Source organism: Capra hircus, chromosome 25, assembly GCF_001704415.2.
Source record: "Capra hircus breed San Clemente chromosome 25, ASM170441v1, whole genome shotgun sequence".
NCBI lineage: Eukaryota > Metazoa > Chordata > Mammalia > Artiodactyla > Bovidae > Capra > Capra hircus.
The window spans coordinates 13,898,471-13,922,808 of NC_030832.1; the positions used below are offsets into that span (position 1 = coordinate 13,898,471).

Genomic DNA, 24,338 nt, shown 5'->3' on the forward strand with positions numbered 1-24,338 from the left:
GGGCAGTTCTCTCCCACCAGGCCCTGTGTCAGGAAGACTTTCAGCAGAGGTGGAAGGGCCACCCTGACCTCTGCAGCGCCCCCAGCTGGTTCACCAGCATGGGATGAGGGGCCCAGTAGCTGGGTCCTTAGCCTCAACTACAGGTGTTTCTTCCCCTTTCCTCCTCTGGACCCTGAACTCCCCATTTCCAAATCCTTCCTTTCCAGGACCTATGGATCGTCCTCTTCATCTCGCTGAGGGAAGGTCTGGCCCTCAATCTCTGATCTTGTCCCACACGCCTGAAAATTGAGGGGCTTGCTTTCCCACCAGTTCTGTAATTTGCCGACTGCATCCCAAAGGCAGCCAAAGTGTGAGGTGCTGACTGCTGTTATGTCTGAGTCTTGCGACCCCATGGATTGTAGCCCACCAGGTGCCTCTGTCCATGGGATTCTCCAGGCAAGAATACTGGAGGGGGTAGCCATTCCACCTCCGGGTGAACTTCCCAATCCAGGGATCGAACCCAGTTCTCCTGCATTGCAGGCAGATTCTTTACTGTCTGAGCCACCAGGGAAGCCCAAAGGCAACCAGGTCTCCTCATATTTCCACCTAAGCTTTGCCCCAGGGCTGCCTACCTCCAGGGAGGGACTAGAACTCTGCTGGGAAAGAGCCGCCACACTCAGGCCTTGCGAGCGCTAACCCAAACAAGCACATTGGATCCGTCTCCACACCATCTCTCCCCCAAGAGTGAGACCAGGCTGATGCTCTACCCACACATGCAGCTGGGAGACTGGCCGGCGACTTGTAGGAGCCGAAGTTCAGCCACACAGGAGGGTGTGAGGTCAAATAACACAGTGATGGAGACCCCGCTGACTGCTGGTTTACAGGGCAGAGTCGGGTTCCTGCTTCTCCCGAGTCCTAGAGCCACTATGTGACCTGTCCCCAGTGCAGACGGGAGCTATGGCAGGTCACTGCTGTGGGGGGGTGGGGGTGGGGACTGGGATGCTTCTGATGGTGTGATGACTCGGACCCTGCCCAAGCAGCTAGAAACCAGAGAAGCGAAGTCTCAGAGCACGAGGCTCCTCACAGAAAAGGCAACACACAGGTCCGCTGCACTTCGCAGTCAGTCCTGGAAGGTCACGGCCTCTCCCGTGTGGACAGATCTGCTCCCACTGACCGTGTCTGCTCGGCTGCCGTCTCCAGGTGGGAAATACAACCAAGATGAACGTGACGCCCTGTTTCAACCACCGATCGAGACATTCCACATTCCCTTGCCCCGACTAAAGGGGCACAGTGGCCTCTCAAGGTTTCTGGCAAAAACTGGCTACAGTGAAAGGTCTTTTGAAAGGACTGCCAAAGGTTTTAAAGAGACCGTTAGTGTTGAACTTTAAAAAGTTGCCCTTCATCAAGAATCAATTTACCTAGAAGTTCAAGTCTCTTCTGTGTCCTTTCCAAAATCCTGAGGCAGGGGGGTGGTGGAGGGTGGGTGGGGAGCAACAGTGGTCTCAGGAAAAGGGCTTCGCAATGGTGAAAGAAATCTTTTCTAAATAGGCTTATTCAAAAAGCAAGCCTGGCAGTGACCAAAACGACTACTGTCTGCAAAATGGATTTCTTTCCCAGGGAGAGAGTTCCCAAGTTTTATAACCAGAGGGTATTTTGTGATTATTGTATTTTCCTCACATGATTATAAGCTGGAGCAAGGCTGGAAACCCTGGAGGGTCCTGACCACAAAGTGCCAATAGTCCAGTCACCTGTTGGGGCCAGATGCCAAATTCAAAGGGGCTCCACGATGCCAGACCCACCTACTTCCCACCTCGCAGATTCCCAGAAGGGATGAGACACCAACAGACCTGGGGGACAATCCCTCCCCACCCAAACGAACAGAACACTCACTTGGGGAACTCAAGTGTGATGCTTGCTTTTAAAGTTTATTGACAACTGTTTGGTCCCAACACACAAAACAGCACTTGAACCACAAAAGAAGTGTTCAAACAAAGTAGACAGTTGAGAAAAACATCTCTTCCCCCAAAATCAATTCAAAACAAACAGTGCAAGATGGGAAAGGGGGTTTTGGTGATAACTTGTCTTCTTTTTTTCTTTTAAACAGATAAATCTGATATATTCTTTCCACCCAGAAATAAAGTATTTCATTGTCTTAATTCTCATACGTCATTTTGTCACATCAATTAAGCCTCTAGATAAAAAAATAGATAGCAACTGGACTGGCCGTTGCGGAGCACATCACAGACACCATGAGCTTTGCACATCTTCAAACGGTGGCTGTTAAGAGTCATGCACATGTCCCAGGCTCCTGGCGACTTCCATGAACGGTTCGACCACACCCACACGACAGCGCACAACTCGTCTCTTCTTCGTCTGGTGCCCAAAGAAGCTGCTCTTTGAGGCTTTCCCAAGTGACTTGTAATGGTGCCTCGGGCATTTTTTAAAGTCCACTTTCTCTACCTTCAAGCAAAACTAAAGTCCACATGTGCAAATTCAGCCTTATGAAATCTTAGAATAAGGCCACTGATGTTCTCAACACCATCTTTATCATTATGTTTAAAAGCTTTCTAAAAAAAAGTGCACCTCTGCATTTTACTGACTGTCACACTATGTCTGTAGAGGACATGCCTTCGGGAAGACTGAGTGCCACGATGCCTACAAGGCTTTCCCAGGGCCGCTCCACCTTGGTCGGGGCTGTGTGCTGAGAACTGGGAATCGTTGGCTTCATTGAAAAGATTTGGGGAACAAAAAATCTTACTTGTAAAAAATCTCTCGAGAGCCCTTAATTTGTGGCATTTTATCAAAATGCTGGCTATGAAATCAGAGCCCATTTTCTGGCTTTCTAGAAGTTACAAAACAGAATCATTTCCCCAAAAGAAACCACCTAACTAGTGGAAGACCTTATGCCCACAGGTTTTTTCCTGCTCTATGAATGAATCCGCCTTTTTGCCCAACAAATACAACCCATTGTAAATGTCAGGTTTCTCCAGGAGGCGTAAGAGGCCGCCAGTCTCCGGATGCCTCAGCCACCTCAAGGCGAAGGTCACTCCACAGGGCAGTGCTCCCTCAAAGGCTGGCTTTCCATAAATGCCAACATCAGACACCAAAATAAACCCAAACAAACCCAAACATGCTTCCAACAGCGAGAAGTAACAGTAAAAGCAGACGCTATTAAAAGACACTGAGTTAACAGACACAAACACGCGCATACAAAGCTTCCCAGCTATCAAAACCAGCTTTAAAATTACGAATACAAGGTTAAGTTGATCAACCTTGGCCTTCCTATGTATAGATAGAATTTCTGCCTCTTCCTAGTGGAAAGAGCATCGATACCGTTCCTGTCAAAAGCACCTCCCTCCTCACCTCTGATTTGTAATTTATGCATTTGATGCATATTCTAGAAAATCAGACTCTCTTCCCAACGCTGCCTTTCGACACACAATAATGTGTGTTGGAATTCAAATGCTGACTTTAAATTCATGACACCAAGACCATCTTCTTTTCCTTAACCTAATCCATGTCAAACTGGAACTTAACATAAAAGGGAAGCTTAAAACATCTTTGACTTTCTAGAAAGCTCAATGGAACCCCAAAGTGGAAACATTTTAAAAAATTTGAGATGAAGCCACATTTGTCAACTACAGACATAGTTAAATAAAAAAACAAGGCACGCTTACAAGTCACACGGAAGCCAGGAGCCTTCACATCCAACCAGGACATACACTCCTCCTGCCTTGCCCACCCTTCTTCAGTAAGTGATCGCGCAGGATCACTGAACAGACTTTTGCTTCATCACCATCTCATGCATTTGATTAATACTGTCTGAACACATCAGTAAACACAGGCTTAGAGACTACGTTATGCTACATCTAAGATTTTACCACTGGCGTGGCTTGATGGAAGTAAGACCACTTCCTGCGAGCTGAGTTCTCCCTGCTGTCTTCTTACGGAACACCATTCATTATACTTCATAATAATTAAGAAAAATTTGTTAAAATATATTAAGGATTCTTTAACAAATGCCAAGATTTTTTTTTTTTTTTCCCAAACAAGTGGGGGAGAAAAAGAAAAGAAAGAAAAACTTCAGCTTAAAGCTGCATTCAATGTAAAAGAAACAAAACATATGGAATATGTCTAAAAATGAAATAACTGGCTTCTAGGGGGAAAACAGAAAAGGTTGTGTTTTTTTCAACCTGCTTTTGTGTGCAGAATCAGACAGTGTTTTCCCATCCTAATTCTATGTTCAAATGAGACTCAAAGCTTGGTTATAGGTGCAAAGGAGAAGTTGGCTGCCAATTTTACTCTATTTTTGGGCTGCTTTTTGGCTGGGCTTTCCATGGGGTCCTTGCTGAGCAGCGACTCTGGGGTTTCTGAGGAGGGGCTGGGAGGCGCTGGGACAGCTGCTGAGACACCAGGTGAGCTGGGATCAGGGGGCAGGTTTTCGTTCTTTATTGGTACTGGAATTTCAATTTTCTCTTCTTGGTTTAAAATCATAATTTCTGTAAACACAGGAAAGCAAAACATATTCAGTTCTAGCACCTGCCAGCAGTATTGGTTTTCAGTTCCTCTCATTTCTCAAAAAATTAATTCCTGATCATCACGCACATGGTCTAATTTACACGTTAGCTCTGCGGCCAATACCAGGTATCACATAAGTCAGGTATTTAAAAATTGCGTCTCTGCTCTTCCTTGAATTACAAAACTTCAGAGACCATCATTTTCGGCTACAAATCAACGGGCCTTCCGTGGTTTAAAAGCCCCTTTTTTCTGCTTTCTCTGCCCATTCATTCTGTCAGGTAGTGAAGGACCCAGAAAGCCACATGTGACCTAAAGACTTTCAGACCAGAAGGGCCCTGGTACCAGGGAGCCCTGGCTCATTCCCCTGCTCCAAAGGAATCTAAGGTGGGGGAGGCAGGCACACGGGCAGGCAGAGGTAAGGGGAGAACCACACGGAGTCAGAAATACCCTCAGAAATCCAGGAAGAAGGACTTCCCTGGGGGTCCAGTGGTTGAGAATCCACCTGGCACTGCAAGGGACACAGGTTTGATCCCTTGCTCGGGGAACTGGGATCTCATGTGCCGTGGAGCTCCCGGGCCCATGCACCACAACTAGAGTCCAGGCACTGCAATAAAGGATCCCACACGATGCAGTGAAGATCCTGCGTGCCATGACTAAGACCCGACATAGCCAAATACATACACAAATATGTATTTTTTAAACTCCAAGAAGAGAAGCAGCCCACTTTTCCTGCAGCGTCCAAAGACTACCTTTCTCTGGTTGAGCCACAAGTACTAATGATTAGCCTGCTGTGTGGACAGAGCCACACCACGTGGAAGAGATGTGTCCTGTGCCTCGGGCTCCCACTGCGTGTGCAAGGCGCTCCCACACCAGAGGCTCACAGAGGCCCAAAGTGACGGCAGGGACGCAGAGCCTCGGCTCAGCTCTCAGGCTGACACACTCGGGGGAAAAATGATGGACAAACCTGTCAACCCCACTCGAGATTATTTCTCTCCCCATCACACGAGGATGGCTGAACTCAGTACACTAAACACACCAAGGCTACACCCATGGAAGAGCCACCATCAATTTCCTATCAAGTCTAGGCTTGTAGGGACATCACCCCTGCCGTCGCCACAGCCCAGGTCCACTCAGCAGCCAGGGAGGTTCACGTCTCCCTACCCATCCTCCAGACAAACAGCCTCTTTCAGGTTCTTTCTCTGGGCGACAGGGCCAGAGACTGGTAAGAAGACTGAGGCCTGTGGTCAGCAGCAGGGCTGTCTCCTGGACAGCAGCGTCAGCAGAGCAGGGAAGGACCCGTCACGACAGAGGAGGCAACGGGGAAAGGCCCTCCTCGACCCGGCAGGCAGGCCGGCCTCTCGGGGGCTGGCGATAGGGCACGAAGACGAGAGGCCGGGGCTCCAGTCCTGGCTCTGCCCCTTCCTGGCCGGGCACCCTGGGGCCCAGGCCACCCCTGCCTGCACCACAAGCTGGGGTTCAAGATGCAGATGCCCCCTCCCTCCCCTACTTACAGCCCCCTGGAGCCCCAGGACCCTCTGAGACCTTGGGCTCTGGTGACGGGGAGGGGTTGCCCCTGGAGCTGCTGCACTTTACAAAGTGGGGAGCACAGCCGAGGAGGCCCCCACGTGCTGCTCCGTGGGCTCCCCGCCCGGGCCCAGCTGCAGTGCCCTCAACACCACTGTCGTGCCCTGGCCTGCTGCTTCGCCAGCACCTCAGGCTGTGAGCCCAGCCTGCAGGAAAGCTGACAGAAGGGTCTGGAGTAATCCTCACAGGGATTTTTGCGCCTGCAAAGGTAGTGGCTCCCTACTTCCATCACACAGTTAACGTCTTGGCGGGAAGTATCTGCTGTCTGACTAAAGCCACGAGAGCCCGCTCCCCAAGGGACGCAGTGTCTCCCACCTGAAGGCTCCTGAGGGTGCTCCTCAAACCAGATGAGATCGGCAGCCTGGGGAACGACGGGATCCGGCCTCAGCTGCGGGGATGGCAGGCAGGAGGGGACGGGCGCGCACAGAAGGTCCACCGGGGAGTCGTCGGTCAGGCGCAGCAGCTCCTGCTCCACAGGATGGGGCCCTGGGGGAGGCGGGCGGGGGCGGGGGGAGGTCTGCTCAGGACCAGGCGGCTGTGGTCCATGCCCAAGGCGCGCCTTCTCCCTGACTCCCTGAGTTCAGGACGTACTCAAGAACGCCAGGTTTTGTTTTTTTTTTTTTAAACACAACCCATTAACAGAAAGGTCTGAGTCCTCTCTCTAGTAAGTGAAAATGCTGCAGCCAGGATCGCCCGATTTGTGTTCTTATGAACAGCAAAGGACAATTTAAAAGCCCCTAGCAAGTCCTTGGAAGGAGCAAATGTTCAGGATTGGAGGACTCAGGTCCCAGTTCTGTCGCTGCCTCGCTGCATGCTCTCAGGTAAGCTGCCATTTCTGGAATTTCCGTTCTTGGTTAGGATGGAGGTGACTGCTGGAGGCTGTGCTAACAGCCTGAGAGGACGAGCACATCCGGGGGCTTTGTAGAACTGTAAAATGCTAGAGCCGATCACCCGATCAACAGAGCACAGCAGCGCTTCTAACTATTTAAAACGACTTGCAGAGCCCTAAGATAAAGTGGCAATGGGCGCAGAAGTCAAGTGAGCAGATCCCTATCTTGTACACAGAGAGGGCCACAGAAAGTCGGGGCGCCTCGATGACGTGCCTCAGTAACGCTAGTGCATTCCTGTCAGCTCTCTCCCAGGGAAGTCCTGTGGTTAAGACCCCCGACACAACTTCAGTCAGGGGTCGGGCTCCGCGGCCCCCTTCCCCGCCAGCCCTTGACCATAGCTTTCTGTGTTCTTGCCCTGGCCACTCTTGGCAAGAACCTTGGGAAGTGAATTTAGAGGAATCCCCTCACCCCTGATATCTCATCAAGCTCCTCATCCCACCCCACCCCCAACCTCTGAGGTCTAAGAACCCTCCCAGGTCTGCCGGAATCCTCTGAGCCGGACATCTTCTCTTGAGTTTCCCAGTCACCAATGCCCTGGCTCTGCTCCTTGACTGTAAGCCTCACTTGTCCTTGCCTGCAGAGCTAAGCTCCATCTCCCTTTCCGAGGGCAGCAGAGTTGATCCCACTGCAACTGTCTTAAAGTATTTTAACAAGCATCAGAATCACTTTTAACATCTGAACAGGGCTGCCATACTGTCCTAACAGGGGCTACCAACAGCCTTCAAGAGCCTTAACTGGTCAACCATCAAACAGGCCAGTTTTTTCTGTTATTAACCAAACACCAGACTCCTTTGAAAAATGTACCAACACTTCCCTTTAAAGAATGAAGATGACCCTGCTGTTGTCCTTTTCCCTGACCCACTCTGACTCCACCCCAAGCCACGTCCTGGAGACGTCACCAGAGTTTTCCCTCTCTCACCGTCGCCACCCACTCCGAGTCTGAGTTCCGAGGCTGGGGGAGACTCGGGCACCTCCAGGATGCGCTCGGGAGCTGAGGGCTGGGTCTCATGACTGGCAGGGGAAAGACCGAGTGAACTCACGCGACCTGGAGGACAGAAAACACCCGTCAGAGGGGGAGCAGGTGACAGACCTAGGGCTTGTGAAGGGGGGCAAGGATGGGGCGTACTTACTTTTCATGTCATTTTTTAATACTACAATTCTCTTATGACCATGTCCTTTTATCCAGACGACCTGCACACAAGACATACTACTGGTTATGAAGTGGAAAAGGAGGAAAAATAAACCCTAAAGTTATATGTCTGGTAACATAAACATATTAGGATTTAAAAAGTAAATTAATGTCACAAAAAATTTTGTTTTAAAGCAACAGAGGATGGAGACACACGCCCCTTATAAAAAGCTGTGTTGTCTTAGAAATCATGAGACTTGGTTTTACTCCTTATGGCTCTGAAAGACATCACCTCCCAAATACCAGCTCTGGTACATAAATGAAGTTGGTTCTCATGCGGGCGCTCTTATCAGCTTTTCCAGATACTATGTTCACCTTAAAAAGAATGAATGGCTCCCTCATGCCTCTCAAGCTAAAGCTCACTAAACCTAAAACAAAGACCCCTACCCAACCATGCTGCCGCCGCCTCTGCCAAGAAAGGGGCAGCAGTGGCCCGTGGCTCCCAGCACTCCCCTCACATGCTTCTGTCTCCAAGCCCCTCACCTCGCTCTCCAGCTGTCCCAGCCTCGCGTCCTTTCCCACTTCAAATGCCAGGCTCCTCCTCCCCTCCTGGTTCTCTCCACTCCTCCACGGACAGCACCCCTAGTCTCCTCTGCTCTCCCCACAGAGTCCCTGCCCCCGTAACCGAGCTCTTGCTCTGCGGTGAGGCACCCACTGGCCCCCCTACTTCTCACTGCCCTGCGCCTGTTCACAATGCCCGCCCCTTCTCTCTTCATTACGTGGTTAATCAGCTTCTGCACATCATAAGGACTCCGCTCTGGGATCCCCATGCCTGGTCTTCCTCCAATGAATTTAACAAAGGTTTGCAGAATGAAGAAGAAACACTAAAGGCATTTTTTTTGGGGGGGCCAACAGTATGTATGTTTTGAAAGGACTGGTTCAAAATGCCTGCCTTTTCATTCTGTCCAACAGAGGACGCCCTTCAAGAAACTGAGAGGACACCCACCTGCGGGATGGCCCCCAGCAGCTCCTCCACACTACTGAAGCCGTGTGTCTTGGGCTGCAGTGCTTCTCCCACATGCTTGGTATAGGCCGTGGGAAATTCATGAAGGAAAAGCTGCTGGTAGTGGTAAGTATGGAGCAAAGACCGAACGTTCTTGGCAAACAAATACAGACTTGTGAGCTTCACACACTCCTCTGTCTTGTCATTAGTAAAAACCTGGTCCAGGAGAAAATAGCAATATGAGAAACTTCCAGAGTGACAGGTCCTGCCTTCTGGGAAAGAGGGTCTCTGAGACTGAAGAGAGTCGCCAAGTCAAACTTGAAAATGGGTCATAAGCTAGGGAGGAGGGGAGCCTGCTTCAAGGATCTCCTCCAAGAGAGGACTACAGCCTTGAGCAACTCTAATTCTGTCTGCAGGTCTCTGGCAGCAGACGTCTGAAGAAATGGTGTGTCAGAAAGCAAGGAAACTGGTAAACTCAGTGAAAGGAGGCAGTGAGGAGGGAGAGCTGACCCGCAGGTGGACAGAGTGGCAGCAGACAGCAGGGACTGAGGCCACCGACACTCATCTCCCCAGGACACTGGGATGCAGGCGACGACTTCAGTGTCCTTTCAACAGCGAAAGCACAAAACTCTTCTGTCCTCAACAAACGAACTAAATCTCTTTACGTAAGACTTTCAGTCTTTAACACGCCCTCCCTGGAGATCTCTGAGAGAAGGGATCTTTCCCAGCCTTAGCTGGCCATGGGAAGCCTTTTGTCCTGAAATGCTGTACAACTAGTGGTCATATATTAGTTCATACTTGTTCTGACGTGTGCGCTCAATGTCCAACTCTTTTGTGACCCCTTGGACTGTAGCCCACCAGGCTCCTCTGTCCACGGAATTCTGCAGGCAAGAGCGGGTTGCCATTTCCTACTCTCAGGGATCTTCCTGACCCAGGACTTGAACCCATCTCTCTTGCCCTTCCTGAACTAGCAGGCTGATTCTTTACCACGAGCGCCACCTGGGAAGCCCTAGGTGTCCTTTCCAGATAGGAAATTCACAAGAGTGTGGGTTTATAGCCATGGGGGCTGAGGAGAGGGACACCCAGAGCAGGGGGAATTCTTGTTAAACTGATCTAACAGAAATCTTGCAGAAGGCAGGCTAGGATGATCAAATAACAATGGCAGGGAAGTTCTCTCCAAACTGAGCGAGGGGGCCCATCAAGGAAGAATACCAAGGACACGGTGTGGTCTAGAAGGTGGTCAAGGGAGCTTGATCGATGTTTGCCCAAAGAGAGAGCTTTTAAATTATTTAATTATCAATCACGTGGCTATATGGTAACAATCATTTTCTTACACTGCTGATTTAGTTAACATCCTAGCTAGAATCAGTTTCTTTGGGGGGACTATATTAGGTTTCTGGTATTAAAGTTACTTTAGGTTCATAAAAGAAGTGGTGTGCTTCCTATCTTTTTTTTTTCCCGGTGACCTAGAAGAGGTTTTTAAAAGGTTGGAGTTATTTGTTCTTTAGGTGAGCTGAAACTCAGTTCTTAACCCATCTAGTTCTGGTGCCTTTGGGGTTTTGGGGGTTTTCTTTGGCCATACGGTGGGGCATGCAAGGATCATACCTTTCCTGACCACGCCCCCTGCAGTGGAAGATCAGAGCCCTAACCACTGGACTGCCGGGGAAGTCCCCCTGGTGCCTTTTGTCAGTAGTAAAATTTCAGTGATCTTCAGTCTCAAAAATTTGTGTTAACTGGTCTAAGTTTTAACTTCTTAAAAATTTGGAGTCAATTTGATCTTTTTACTGGGATCTTACTTATTTCTCCTAGGAAGTAAGTAACCACCTGGTGACCATCCAGTCAACCTTCCTTTCTGACCTGCATCTGATTGGTAAGTGACTTGAAGCCATCACATAAGCCACCTAATTCAGAAAGCGGTGGCAGCAGCAGCATCCAGCCCAACACAGGAAAAGGCACCTCAGTCCAAGGGGCTAGAGGCTGGGGCTCTCATCCCCGCTTGACACTTGCTTGGGCAGGATGCCTGCCCTTGCCAGGGCCTCTGCTCATCTGTAAAACGACCAATCAGCCTAATCTGGACCATTCCGTGATCGAGAGATACCCGATAGAGTGACTTTCATTACGGCAGCTCCAGAATAATTATCATTCATACCTCAACTAGGTAAGGCAGACTCTTCAGAAGTTCGGTCAAGGTCATGAACCCGTATTCACAGGGGTTGAGAGGAGTGCTGTGGGTGCTTTCATAGTGTCTCTTGAGCTCATCGACAGAAAGGTGGGTGGCTCCCTCCCAAGACATCAACAACACCAGCAGCTGGGCAGTGAGAGCACGCAGAGACTTGCGGTTGATCAGCTGAATCTGTTTGCCAGATTCCATATCAGCAACCTGGGGGAAACAAGAATGCACCCTCTTCAGGACTCGAGAGATGGCCTGAGTCACACCCTCTTCATCTAGTTTCAGACTGGCAAGTGAGACCATCAGAGGAAGATCCATTTTTCTGCAAAACTGAAGTACAGTGAATGGGTTTGCTGCACATTCTTGGGGACCCCAGACCAACACTATGGACCAACTGCAGAACTTGGTTCTCTCCTGCCCTGCTAGTCGATAATCAGAAACACCCATGGATTCCACCACTCCTCCAAGAAGAGACCGGCCCGCTGACATCCACTGGCACAAGCTTATGGATTAAGGGTTGGTGTTCTCAGGAAGCAGGGGGTGGTGAGACTGCAGTGACCCTCCACAGAGTTGCTCTACATTTGACTCGCCCCCAAGGGTGTGTCCCAGGGACCGGACACAGGAGGTGACAGAAGGCCTTCTCTGCCCAAAGGCAAGCAGCATTTTTCTAGTCCATCAGGAATGAAAAAACAGCTGGTGCTTTCACGTCTGACTGTATGTCTACTTCACAATTTTTTTTTTCAGATTCTCAAGGAGATAAAGGGTTTACCTGATTCACTGCACAGAGAGGGAAACCTGGTCAAAGAGACACAGGTTATCATTTGGGGACCAAACAGCATGTGAAGAAACAAGCATTTGGTGACTGAGACCTGCAGACCTTGGTCTGGGGCGAGTCTGGGATGTGAGTCACGCCTGGAGTGAAAACAGGCAGAGCTCCAGGACGCACACTGCTCAGGCACGGGCAGGCGAACCACTGCCCACCACGCTGGCTGTTTTCCCCTTTAGCTGATGTCCAGCCAGCACCACGGTCAAGATCAGAGGCATTAGTCCCTCAGAGGCAGAGCATGGAGGCAGCACTTGACGAGCCAGTCCAATAGCAGTGCGTCTCTGGTGCCAACGCCCACCCGGAGATGGGACAGGAGGCTGGTGGGTGGACTCTGACTCCAACACTGTGGTTATGGATTCAGATTCAGAACTGCAGATTGCCTCCGCAGACCTGGGGTTTAATCAATCAACAGATCCAAGTCTAGGGGACTCCGAGGCATCTTCTTAGATTATCTGGTCAGATCATTACTAAGGATTCCTGACATAGGCTACACCCTGGAATCACCTAGTGAGCTTATGAAAAATGCCAAGGTTGAAAACATACCTGGCCTTATTCTCTAAGAATCGTAGAGGGCTCGGCATTTCTCAGAAGCCCCCAGGACACCGCCGAGCGCAGCTGGGGCGGCACGAGCTGCTGCCGTCTTTCCCCGCTTCACCACTCCACCCCAACGCCCCAGCTGCTGGCCCTCCTTCATCACGGTTGGTGGTCATGGCTTAGGGTCTTCGGCCCACTGAAGACCACCACTGCCACCACCCTGAGCAAACGAACACTTGGGGGCCTGTCTCACACCAGGGCTTTCAGTTTCTCCATGTTCTCATCTCCAAAGACATACTCTTCTACTCTTCCACTCCAGACCTCAACCCAGGCCACACTGGAGACCTTATCACTGCCCACCTCCAGAATCACTCATTCAACCACCCCCGCCCACCCCACACACATGCATCCTGCATCCAAGGGCAGGGAGGCTGGAGCCGACACCGGAGTGGGAGACAGGAAGGCAATGTGAATGCTGAACTCTGACGCTTCTTCAGCTCTGCCAGCACAGACTCCGATTTCGTCCTGGTTCAGGAGCCCTCACCTTGCTTCACTTTGCTCTTTTATCCATCTTGGCACTGATGGGCCATTACCTCACTAACATTCTTGTCAATACTTTACACTCCTCTGTCCCTAGGCCTTTTCATTGCACCCCTCTGGCAAGATCCCACCTTGAACCTTCTCTCCCTCTCTAAGCAGCTGCGCTCACCTTGCACGTAACAGAGAACAGCTCTCAGAAGGGAACTCCCTCCTTGGCCTGGTGACACACACCAAACTCACCCACATCTGCAGCTGTCCCACCCCTCTTCCCTTCTGTCAAAATACTAACCTCAGAGCTACGCCTCCCTCCACGGAAAGCCAACGCCCACAATTCCGGCCTCCTCGGGACCCTCACCCCGTCACCCCTTCTCTCCTAACTCAGTCTCTCTCAGGCAGCTCCTCCGTGGCAGCTCTCAAACACGCCAAGCCTCCCAGACTGGAAAGAAGACTGGCCCCTGAGTTCTCACTGGCTCACTCAGTACCGCGGTCTCGCACTCTTCTCCATCACAGGCAAACATGCCAAAAAGCTGTCAGTTACCTGCTGCCGATTTCGTGCCTCCTCACTGCTCAGCCCACTCCGTGTGGCTCCCGTCTCATGTCACCCTGATGCTGCGCCTGCTCCGGCCGGCGGCACATCAACCTGCCTGCACACAGGCTGGCCCCAAGCTCGTGGGAGTCCTGCCACACCCACCCTCTCTCAGGAGCACGTGGAGGTACTGCCGCCGGCCCTCCTCCTTGGCCTTGGCCATTCCCTTCTCTAGACTCCTTTCTGTTCTCAGCTGCTGCCTCCCTGCCTCCCGTGAAGGGTCTTCCTCCTCTAACTGCCCGGCACAGAAACAGATTCCTCCCACAGCTGTGACTGGGGCAGCCACTACTCCACATGTTTTCCTTCCATTTCTTCCTCCTGCAGGGAGTTTTCTTGGGTCTGTGACATGGGCAGCCTGCAAACCGTCCGGCCGCTCTGCCCAGGGCGGAAGGGTTGACACAGCACAGGCTGAGGAGGAAGAGGCAGCCACCCTCTCCAATTCAGCCTCACCAGCACCCAGGCAACTCTGAGCCCCAGACTGCTCCTAAATCTACTCCGTAAGTTCAGAAGGAAGTGCTATAGAACAGAAAGTAACACACATTGGAAAGCAAAACTATACTCCCAGTGAAAATTAAAAAGAAAAAAAAAAAAAAGCCTATCAGGGAGATGGATCTTAAAAAAAAAAGAACCTGGAAAGGAGAAGAGAGCTGTGATTTCAGTCTCCCCAAAACTTTGTAGACAAAGATCTGTGTAGAAGGATCCAACTTCAGGTCAGCAGGACCGAGACACCTGAGAGTAAACACCCTGGGATACACGGGTGACTGCATAGGTTCACAGATGTTACTTTGGGGAGGCTGCTAATAGACCCGCTAAGCCAATCCCAAAAATCCAACCCACCAAACCTAAGTTATGTCTTATGACCCAATAAGGTATTAACAACACAGAACATGTTGCAAAACAGTAGTAAGCAGCGCAAGGTGTAAATACCAAAACACTAAATCACATGCAACTATCCCAATGAGGATTATACCACCACAAATCTCACTCTGTGAAAGAAAATAATCCCGGTACCTTTACGACATGGCAGAGTTTCTGTGTTAAAGCTGAAACTGAACTGACATCATAGTCTTGGAGACGAAATGTGTAACCAAAAGTCTTAGCATATTCCTTAAGCAGATCTGTCATCATAAGGCAGTTATCTTTTTGGGACCGAAGGAGTTTAACAAACTGGGCAGCTAGTGCTTTGAATCGTTCAACTTCTGTCAAAGTGAGAATCTTCTCTTCTCCACATTCCAATACCTTGGAAAACACAGGAGGAGGAAAGGGAGAATGTTCACGGGATAAACTGGCAAGAAAATATATACAATCGAGAACTAAGAAGCACTTCTGTCTAGTTTCAGTTTTGCAAGGTTAGAAAGTTCTGGAAATTGGTTGCACAACATGAGGATATCTAACACTGCTGAACTATACTCTTAAAACAGACAGGTAATGTGTATTTTATCACACACACAACTTTTTTAAGCACTGTGTGGGTCAAAAATGGTTGATAGCAGGGACTTCCTCAGTGGTCCAGAGGTTAAGACACCACACTTTCCAAGCAGGGAATGTGAATGTGATCCCTGGCTGGGGAACTAAGATCCCACACGCTGCACGTCGCAGCCAAAACAAGTGTGCCTGCTCAGTTGTGCAAATTTTCGTCCTATTTTATAACTCCCACTTCCAAGGCAAAAAGGCCTGGATTTTCCTTTATTCTCCCCATATTGTTCTGAAAGATAGAATTTCTTCACTTACTTGTAAAATATCAGGTATGGCTTCAAAAAGTTCAAGTAGTTTGGTAAAACCATAGTATGCAAGTTTGCACTGCCGGCCGAAGTGGTGATGGTAAGAGGGGATGAACTTATTAAAGGGCATCCGGAAATGGGGTTGGTGCCGCAGCAAATCCACAACGTCTTTGGAGAACTGTTTTGTCCTTTCTATTTCATCCTGAGTACGTTCTTAAAAAACAAACCAAACAAAAAACCCATAAACCACAATAATCTCTGACACATTTGTATTCTCATTATTAGTGTGGTTAGTCCCATGCACTAGACTATAAGAGATATCATCTTTGCCTTCCAAACACGACCTAAAACACTCTCTTCTCTCTTTCCAGATGGTTTTCAAATTTGATCTAGGGCAGAACACCAGGAAGCCATGATACACACACGCTCACATACACAGCTATGTGACTTCATCTCACAAGCTAGAAATAATTTCTCTAGCCCCTCCGCCTCCCCACACCCACTCCATATACATGAACATGACACACAAACATATCTCTGTACTTTCGTAATCTAGAAATTATTTTATTAAATCACACTTCCGAATATTCACGTGCTTTGTTTATTTACCTGCTCTTCAGTTAAAATTGCTAGCAACAACAGGTACCAAAAATTTGATAAAAATACAGGGGAGAAATGTTTAGATGTATGTTTCTATTAAATTTTAAATGAGGATTCTAGAAACACTGACCATACTCATTTTAGCTTTGGAACACTATGACGTCACGGACTTCAGTGTCCTGCAAGAGCACAGTTTAAGAATGTTCCACAGATCAACATGCGTGGAAGAACATGACTGTACACAGATTTAATTTTTCTTAGTTCCCATCTCAGACCTCAGCTCAACGAGCAAAATGTGAAAGATGAAACTTTCATTTGTGTCTTTCTTCCTTCTCAGGTGTGCAGAGGAAAACATCTTAAGAGTGAAAAATCAGACAAGCAACAGCTAGGTAGCTGACTCAGGCGGGTAATTACAGCAGAAGCAGCCACAGACAGGCTTAAGGAGACATTTTCTTAAAGTGCTGGTTATGCTCCCCTTTTCCCTTAGAGTGAGTTCTGAAAAAACAGCCTGCTTTTCTTCTCAACAAGTGCCTTCCCCTACTCTGAAGAAGCTAGGATCCACTGGCTGGCAGTACAGAGTTCACACTGCACTTTCCATGGCACCTCCAGGAACCACAAGGAGTGGGTGAGAGCATCCCTATGTGGTTCCCGGTCACGGTAACCACTGAGACGGACAACCTCCTTCCAGCAAATCTAAGGCACGTACCTCTTCTGGGGATACAAATCATTGCTTCGCTATCTTGTTGGGACAAGCAGATGGTGGTGTCTGGGATCTCTGATATGATATCAATCAACTCACAAACACCATATTCAGTGACATCCCAGTCCTTTGAGAAACACCTAGGTTTTAATCATGGAGATGGGTGAAGAATGAGAAGCAGTACTTGCCAAAATCACTTTTTAAGTTTTTCCCAAAGAATGCTGAATGAAAAACTTAGATCATTATTCTTAAATTCGGAAGAACAAATGTCTTAAAATATCTGCTTTTATTTTTCTCTTTTCTCAACTCACCAATGATAAGCCTGTGCGAATTCTTTCACAATGACTTGTTTGCTGGCTTGGGATTTGAGAAGTTTGAGTAGATCCTGAGTAAAGCGCTTCACCTGGGCCCTGTGGGTAAGGGTCAGCAGACGTTTGGAGCCCATTCCAAGAATCTGCAAACCAGACGCTTGGGTTATTTACACTCCTAAGACCTTGGCAGAGCATGACTCTCTTTTTGACGGCTCGCGCTCTCTCTCCTGTTACCGCCCTCAGGGTACAAATCCTTCTGTATGATATCGGCACTTTGAAACACAGGTAGATAAATGAAGTGTGGGTATCAGAATGAACAACTGCTCACATGCCTGGGATCCCTTTTTTTCCCTTGCACACTGTTTCCTAAATAGTCATATGTTATCAGCCTGGGCAACTGATTTTGTCTGTAAAAGACAGCTCAAATTTTGCAGGCCTTGTTTACAAGTGGGAAGCTATTATCACACTGTAGGTTAATAGGCAAAGACTCCTTAGGAAGCACTGGCAGGCTCCAGTCCAGTAACTGGTCTTGAACTCCTTCATGAGAAAAGCCAGCCCGTGTTACAGCAGCTCCTATGGAAGAGTTAGAGAGGACTGTGCTAGGAGGAAGGAAGGCAGTCTATAGAGGTGAGAAGGAAAGTACTCCTTAGTGCACTTAAGAGTTCCTTTTAGTTGGAAACTCACAGCTTTCTAAACAACTGAGAAGACACACACGTGTATAAAGAAAGTTTTTACGGGATGCTCTGCTCTGAGCTGACTTCTTAGGAATTCAGTTACCAGCTACCCTGTTTCTTTGGCAGAGAGTCAAAGCCACAGAGGGACACTTCCACTGCTAAACAAACGAGCGCTCAGCACTCCTTACCTGCAACACGTGAGGCACTGCTTCTAACAACTCGATCAGCTTGGAATAGCCATAGTCCGACACCCGGCACTGCTTTGCAAAATGATGATGGTAAGATGGGATGAAGTTACTGATCGGTATGACACAGGATGGTTGGTTCTTCAACAGATCGATCACTTCTCTACTGAACTGGATCAGCTGGGGGTTACCCACAGGACTTTTAGAACGCAGAAGCCAAGGGTCTAATACACATTTGGGGAGAAAACAGGAACGTGCAAAAGACATAAAGCATGACTGCAGCAGCAGAACGAGAAATAACTGACCTTGCGTTCCCTGTGTGAACTCAATAATGACAGTGCACAAGACCAAAGAGCCGTGTCACTTCCCCGCTGCTGAACTCAGGTCCTATATAACCAACAGGACAGCCCAGCTCCTTTACAGACTGGCCAATGCTTTCCCACTGCTTCTGGAAGTCAAGTCGCCAAAGTGAAGCGTACTTCAACGCAGTGAGAACTTAAAAGAGAAGAGTAGTATGGCAAAGGCCAACACAACACTGTGAAGCAATTTTCCTTCAGTTAAAAATAAATTTAGTTTCAGAAAAAAAACTGGGATTCCAAATAAACTAATTTCAGTTAAAAAAAGGGAAGAGTAGATAGAGAGGAAGTTTTCAGCTTAAATGGTTGTATGTCAAAGAACCATTTGTGACGTCGTCACTAACACACTTTCCCACAGAAACAAAGCTATAAACGGTCGTTAAGCAGGTAGCCCAGAAGGGCCTAAGGACCCAGAGAGGGGCTGCAAACGTTGCCCAGATAACCACGGAAAGCAATGATGCAGAACTAGCACGAGGTAAAACTAAGAAACAGGTTTTCGAATTTATCTTGAATGTCCATGTAATTAAGACACTGATCATTTTATTTACAAAAGTATAAATAATCAGATGGAAGCCCTTATAAGGGACTAGTGGGCTGATGACACAGGAGAACGGAGGAAAGAACCAGCACACCACTGGGACCCGGAGGGTGTACGCCTGAGGGGAAAGGCTGGGAGAGGCTTCGGTACAAACAGCTCCCTCCTTATCCTGACCTTTCTTCCTACAGGGAAGGGGCAGGGGAAGGTGGGAGCTGACGAGGAGGCAGTTTTGGGGCCCGAGGTAACAGTGCTGTGCTCAGGTAACAGGATCAGACACCTGCAGCTCAGGGGTTGCTGAAGCCCAGAATCTCATGCATCTCCCAGATCAAAGGTCCTGGTCCCTGACTTAAGAGTTAAATCTATTTTTGCATTGATCAAAGTCAAAAACGTCGATCAGAATGAATTGCTGGAGTAAATATTCAGAGATAATTCCTTCAAAGATCTGAAACGATTTTTAAAAGGCAAGCCAAACAAGCTTTACAAAATTAGATAACTAGAGAAGATTTGTAACTGTGGAATCTGGGTTTAAGAAAACATTTTTAAAAAAATAATTTATGCTGGTACTTTCCAAAGTCTAGTTCTGACAAACCGTCAGCACTCTGGAGTTTTTAAAAGATCAAAGGAAACAACCATGCTGCTTTATGATGGGCAAACAGTGCTGCTATTTAAGAGAAAGGCCAGCAGCCAGTACTGCAGTAGACCGTGGCTTTGAAGGACCAAATACCTGAAACCTACCTGTGTTTGGAGGTGGGGGCTTGTTGTGAATCCACTTAACTACTTTGACGCCATTCTGTGCGGTGGCGATGTTCACACCTGGCACGCAGGTGATGAGGTGTTCCAAGGGGACACCCCCGCCTCGGTTTTCCTGCACTATTTCCAGTTCACCAAACTCTGCGGCGTAACAATCTGGAAAACTGAAGTGGGGCAGGGAAAAAGGTTCATTAAAATAATGAAAACACAGAGCCCCTGGCAAATAGACTGCTCCTTTTAACACATCCATTAATAAATAATTTCTGCTAAGATGCCCATGGTCTGGCTTTGAAAGTTCAAATGAAGCCCTACAGAAGTGATCACTGTCTCTCTCTGATGCATTCTGATGGTACCCAAAATTCCATGCAGTTTTCTAGCAGAGGGGGTTAAAAGTAAGGTAACCAGGTTCCAAGTTCAAGCTCCTCTAAACATATTGGTTCAGTGGCTTTACAGCAACTTGCTACCATGTTGGCCCCTCTCTTAAGCCTACCATGTGGCCCATGATGTGGTTAAACAGACTATTGAAGAATACTTTTCTCCCTTAAATGTTGAAATCTACAACTATTTGAGACTGTGCACTCTTACAGTACTTGTGCACAGCACTTCCAACCATCTCTTCTCTGTGGAGGAGAATCTGCCCCACGCATGCTGATGTTTCTAAAATTCAGCACAAACATGAAATGTTCTTGTTGAAATATCAAGTGAATGAATCCCATGTTAGATACACTTTGACTGCAAGTGGTAGCCAAAAACATTAGGCTGAAGCCTGGCACAGTGCATGCTCTGGGACAGGCACAGGCAGAGGGTAGACTTTCTAGAAAGAGGAGAAGGCAGGCATCACAATGGCTGTGACAGTCACCTTAATAAAGGCACGGTGCCCTCATGTGTCTGCAGAAGACTATGGACCTGGGGCGCAAACGTCTTCAGGGAGAGAATCACAAAAGGAATCTTGTAAGAGTCTGGATCGAATTCATGCTCACTGTGGAAAAGAGAACAGAAACAGAGAGCTGACATTTCTCAGTGGCCTAAGATGTTCCCAAGGTAACTCTAACAGAGGCTCCACGACCTTTTCCAGAATGACTCTTTCTCAAAGGAAATGGGTAACATACCTGAAATCCTTGTTGGGACAGTGCTGCCTGCAGACAGGCTCGTGATATTCTAACTCTTCGAATATAATTGGGCTGCAGTTTGTTGAGGAGCCGTCGTGAGACTGGGAAGACCCCAAGGGGCTCTGGCGGGCCTGACTGCTGGGTAAGAGACACACCAGCCTGCCATTTCCTTGTTCACGGATTGCAACCGTGTCTGTTAGTTTATACAGATCTGACACATTCAACCTGTGTCCAAACCTAGAAACAAGGAGAAAGAGAGAGAGAGAGACGCTGACTTAAAGAGAATATTTTTCTTCCAATTGTAGAGAAATGCCTGACCTGTTTAGATAAAGCTCTGTAACCAAGAATGGATCCCTGTCTCTTCGAAAGGTGAAACTGGAATAATTCTACTATAAATTCGTTCACCATCAAACCAGTAACACTCAACACTCCTTGCAATCATCCTGGGCCCACTGCCCATTACAGTGATTATATGTATTATTCGGTACATACTCTCCGACCCCATAGTCTCTGTAAATGCCTCACCGAAATTTCTGATGGAAAACTATCTGCTATAACCCCTGTCAATTTGGCCTCTGCTTCAGTTCCAATTACCTCTCACCATCTCTGCGCCCCTCCCTCAGAGGTATTCCCCTTTCCAGCTACTGTGCACGTCCACGATGCTTCAGTCTCCTGATCTACACTAGACTGGACTCCCCAGTCACCACTGACTTGTGCCTTTCATACCTGGAACACAAAGGCGCGGGATCTGAAGGCAGACAGATGTGAGTTCAAATCCTGATTCTCCCTGTAAGACCTTAGTCAAGTTATACACCCAACCTACACCTCAGTTTGCCCATCTGTAAAACGGGGCAACAATCCCTACATCATGAAGTTGATATGGGGATGACACATGGTACATATGCAGAAAGCTCAGCACACAGTACATGCTTGTTCAATGTTACCTGCTCTAATGGTCTCCTCCCAGTGCCCTGTCTACGTGCTCAGATCTCCCTGCAAACGTCAGTCTTAAGTCTGGTCCCCACCCCCCAACACTGCCCCGCTCCACAGAAGCCCAGTCTCCTCGGTGTTCTGTCTGCAGCGCTTGCATCTCCTCTGAAATGGAAACAGCTGGTCTCTCGAGAGCCGCCTCTGCTGTTTCACCATCCAGTCTGCCACCCTGTTCCCTCCAGGATCTTCTCCACAGGACTCTTTGGTATCAGCTTCCAAGTCACCACAGGCTGCCTCCTCCTCCGCTTCAAACCTCGCACCACTTTCTCAGGCTGTCCCCACTCCCTGAGAGCACTCTGGCCTCTGGGCTCCCGCTGGCTTCCAGGCCCTAGTGGCATTCCACCCCGTTCTGCCCTCTCTCTGGCTCTCCTCCCATTCCTCTGAACTGATCTGCTCCCAGGTCTTCCAAGACCATCTTTAGGCAAACAACTGCCGTACCTTCAGAGCTGACTTCTTTCTTGAAGGAGACTCCACATGTGTAGAAGACCCCCTGAACTCTCTTCCCAGACATTCCAATTGCTCCCTAAATCTCGGATACCCAAAGCCAAGATTAAAAACTTACTATACCTCCTAAACAAGCTTTATTTCTTTTCTATTCCAGTTTAACCATATAACCTTTCCCTCAGTCAATTGGGGCAAAACACTCAGAATCAAACTGACCTCTACTTTTTACCTTGCCTGCTACATAAAACTAGTTACTAAGCCCTATTTCACCGGCACCTGAAACTTCTGTGGTGTCTAGTTCCTCTGTTCTGACAGTGCCTGCTTAGAGCCGGGACTGGTCCCCACGTTCCATGTCCCCCTCTCCCCCAGTTCCACTCATTCCAGCTCAGACACCGTCCCTGCCTGAAGCCTTCCCACCACACCTCCCCTCCCGCTCCTTTCTCTGACATTTCAGTGGCTCCCACCACCCATGCGATCGACCATGGCCAAGCTCCTGGTTCCTCGCACCCTCTGTAACCTCAAGGCATTTTCTCCTTTGTAAGGACAGTTTTCTTTGTTCTATACAATAAATGGTGACTGTCTTTTTCCCTTTCAGACACACACCCTGCCCCCCAAAATGGGCTGTCTTCCCAGCTCTGCACCCTCCAGAGCCTTTTGTTCCACTGGGATTTGCTGCGTGTCTGCTGAGCACTGAGCACCGAAGACTCAGTATTACGTCTGATCCAGTGCCTGCTGTCCCAGAGCTTACAGTCAACAAGGTGCCTGAAAATGTTCACTCAATGAATAATAGAACAAATCAGCCAAGTGGAAAAAATACAAGTACAGCTTTAGGGACTGAGGTCTAAATTTACTGAAAATAAAAGACTTTTTTTTAAAACTGGACTTTCAATCTGAACACCACTGTCTTGGTCTTACTTCCTCCCCGGGCTCCCCCAGTGTAAATCGCCCATCAGCACTGGCTAAATCAATGAAAACAACAACCCTCACTTACTTTTTTTCATAGATATCTGTAAATTTAAAAAGAGGCAGACAACAGGCGGGAGCATCCTGAAGAATGGACATTGTTTCTGCGCTGCAAGAAAAACGGTTAGCCCATTAGAAAACAGATGTCTTCCTCTCTGTTCCAAATTGTTTTTAAAAACAAGAGTTCATTAACACAATCTATACACAAAATAAATACACTCATTTATTCTCAGAGTTTGAGCTTCCAGAAAAACTTAAAGGAATGGACTTTAGGAACACGGCAATTAAAGAATATTTAATCATGCACTGGGATTTTATCAGACTCAAGCAGAGCTTTCCACACCTGTGTATCAGAAAGCAAAGGGCAGATGAGCCTGTCTCCTGCCATGGTATAGTTCTCTCAGAGAGATGGGGGAGGACTCCCTACAGCTGAAGATATATAACTGAATACACTTAAGAGCGACTGGCTCTGAGCCATAGGATTATAGATAATTCTTCTGTCCCCAGCTTCTTTTATGTTCCTAAAATTTCCAAATTTTCCTCAATGAGGATTATTTTTATTCGACAAAATAAAAAAATAACTTAAAATAATGGTGAAGTTTTGACTTGTATACTTTGTGAAATGATTACCACAATCAGTTAAGTGAACATCCATCATCTCATCAAGATACAAAATAAAAGAATGTTTCCCCTTGTGATGAGAACTCTTTTGATATACTCTCCTAACAACTTTCATGCATGACAGCAGTGTTAACGGTATTAATTATGTTGTACATTACATTCCTAGTACTTTAGGGACTGGGTTATCTTATAACTGGAAGTTTGTACCTTTTGATCACCTTCATTCAATTACTCCCCACCCCCACCTCTAGTAACTACAAAGCTAATCACTTTTTTCTGTGAGTTTGCTTGTTTTTTTGAAGTATAATTGACTGGTTACTGGTGCACAAATCATTATGTTGTACACCTAAAACATAAATAGTGCTCTACGTCAAAAGCATATCATGAATAAAACCATCACCAGACTTCTAAGATTAATCTAATTATAATGTAGATGTATGAGGCTGGGTGTTTATTTGACATTGAAGATGTACCTGCAAGTTGAAAGCAGAGAACTTTGTAGATTTACCCCTTATAGATAAACCTACCTTCTATTAAAAGTGGAAGGTAGTATTCCAGACTTTCTAGGCTTATAAACTTTTGCTGTAGAGGTCCACTATTTTTAGAACCTGTTCTGG

At 47.9% G+C, this 24,338-nt stretch overlaps 1 protein-coding gene across 2 annotated transcripts in view; it reads right to left on the bottom strand.

Annotated features, from left to right (window-relative positions):
• The window catches only part of KIAA0430 (KIAA0430 ortholog), a 39,717-nt gene continuing 17,262 nt past the window's right edge, over nt 1,884-24,338 (bottom strand). For both annotated transcript variants that reach the window (XM_018040667.1, XM_018040666.1), the window contains exons 13-27: nt 23,129-23,209; nt 20,704-20,940; nt 20,454-20,573; nt 19,580-19,758; nt 17,954-18,174; nt 17,092-17,234; nt 16,787-16,920; nt 15,491-15,693; nt 14,771-14,998; nt 11,253-11,483; nt 9,107-9,319; nt 8,102-8,162; nt 7,891-8,016; nt 6,397-6,567; nt 1,884-4,478 (exon numbers count right to left, since the gene is read on the bottom strand). In XM_018040667.1, the coding sequence (XP_017896156.1) occupies nt 4,234-4,478; nt 6,397-6,567; nt 7,891-8,016; nt 8,102-8,162; nt 9,107-9,319; nt 11,253-11,483; nt 14,771-14,998; nt 15,491-15,693; nt 16,787-16,920; nt 17,092-17,234; nt 17,954-18,174; nt 19,580-19,758; nt 20,454-20,573; nt 20,704-20,940; nt 23,129-23,209 (2,593 nt within the window). In that variant the 3' untranslated portion in view covers nt 1,884-4,233. The remainder of the gene's footprint in view (nt 4,479-6,396; nt 6,568-7,890; nt 8,017-8,101; nt 8,163-9,106; nt 9,320-11,252; nt 11,484-14,770; nt 14,999-15,490; nt 15,694-16,786; nt 16,921-17,091; nt 17,235-17,953; nt 18,175-19,579; nt 19,759-20,453; nt 20,574-20,703; nt 20,941-23,128; nt 23,210-24,338) is intronic.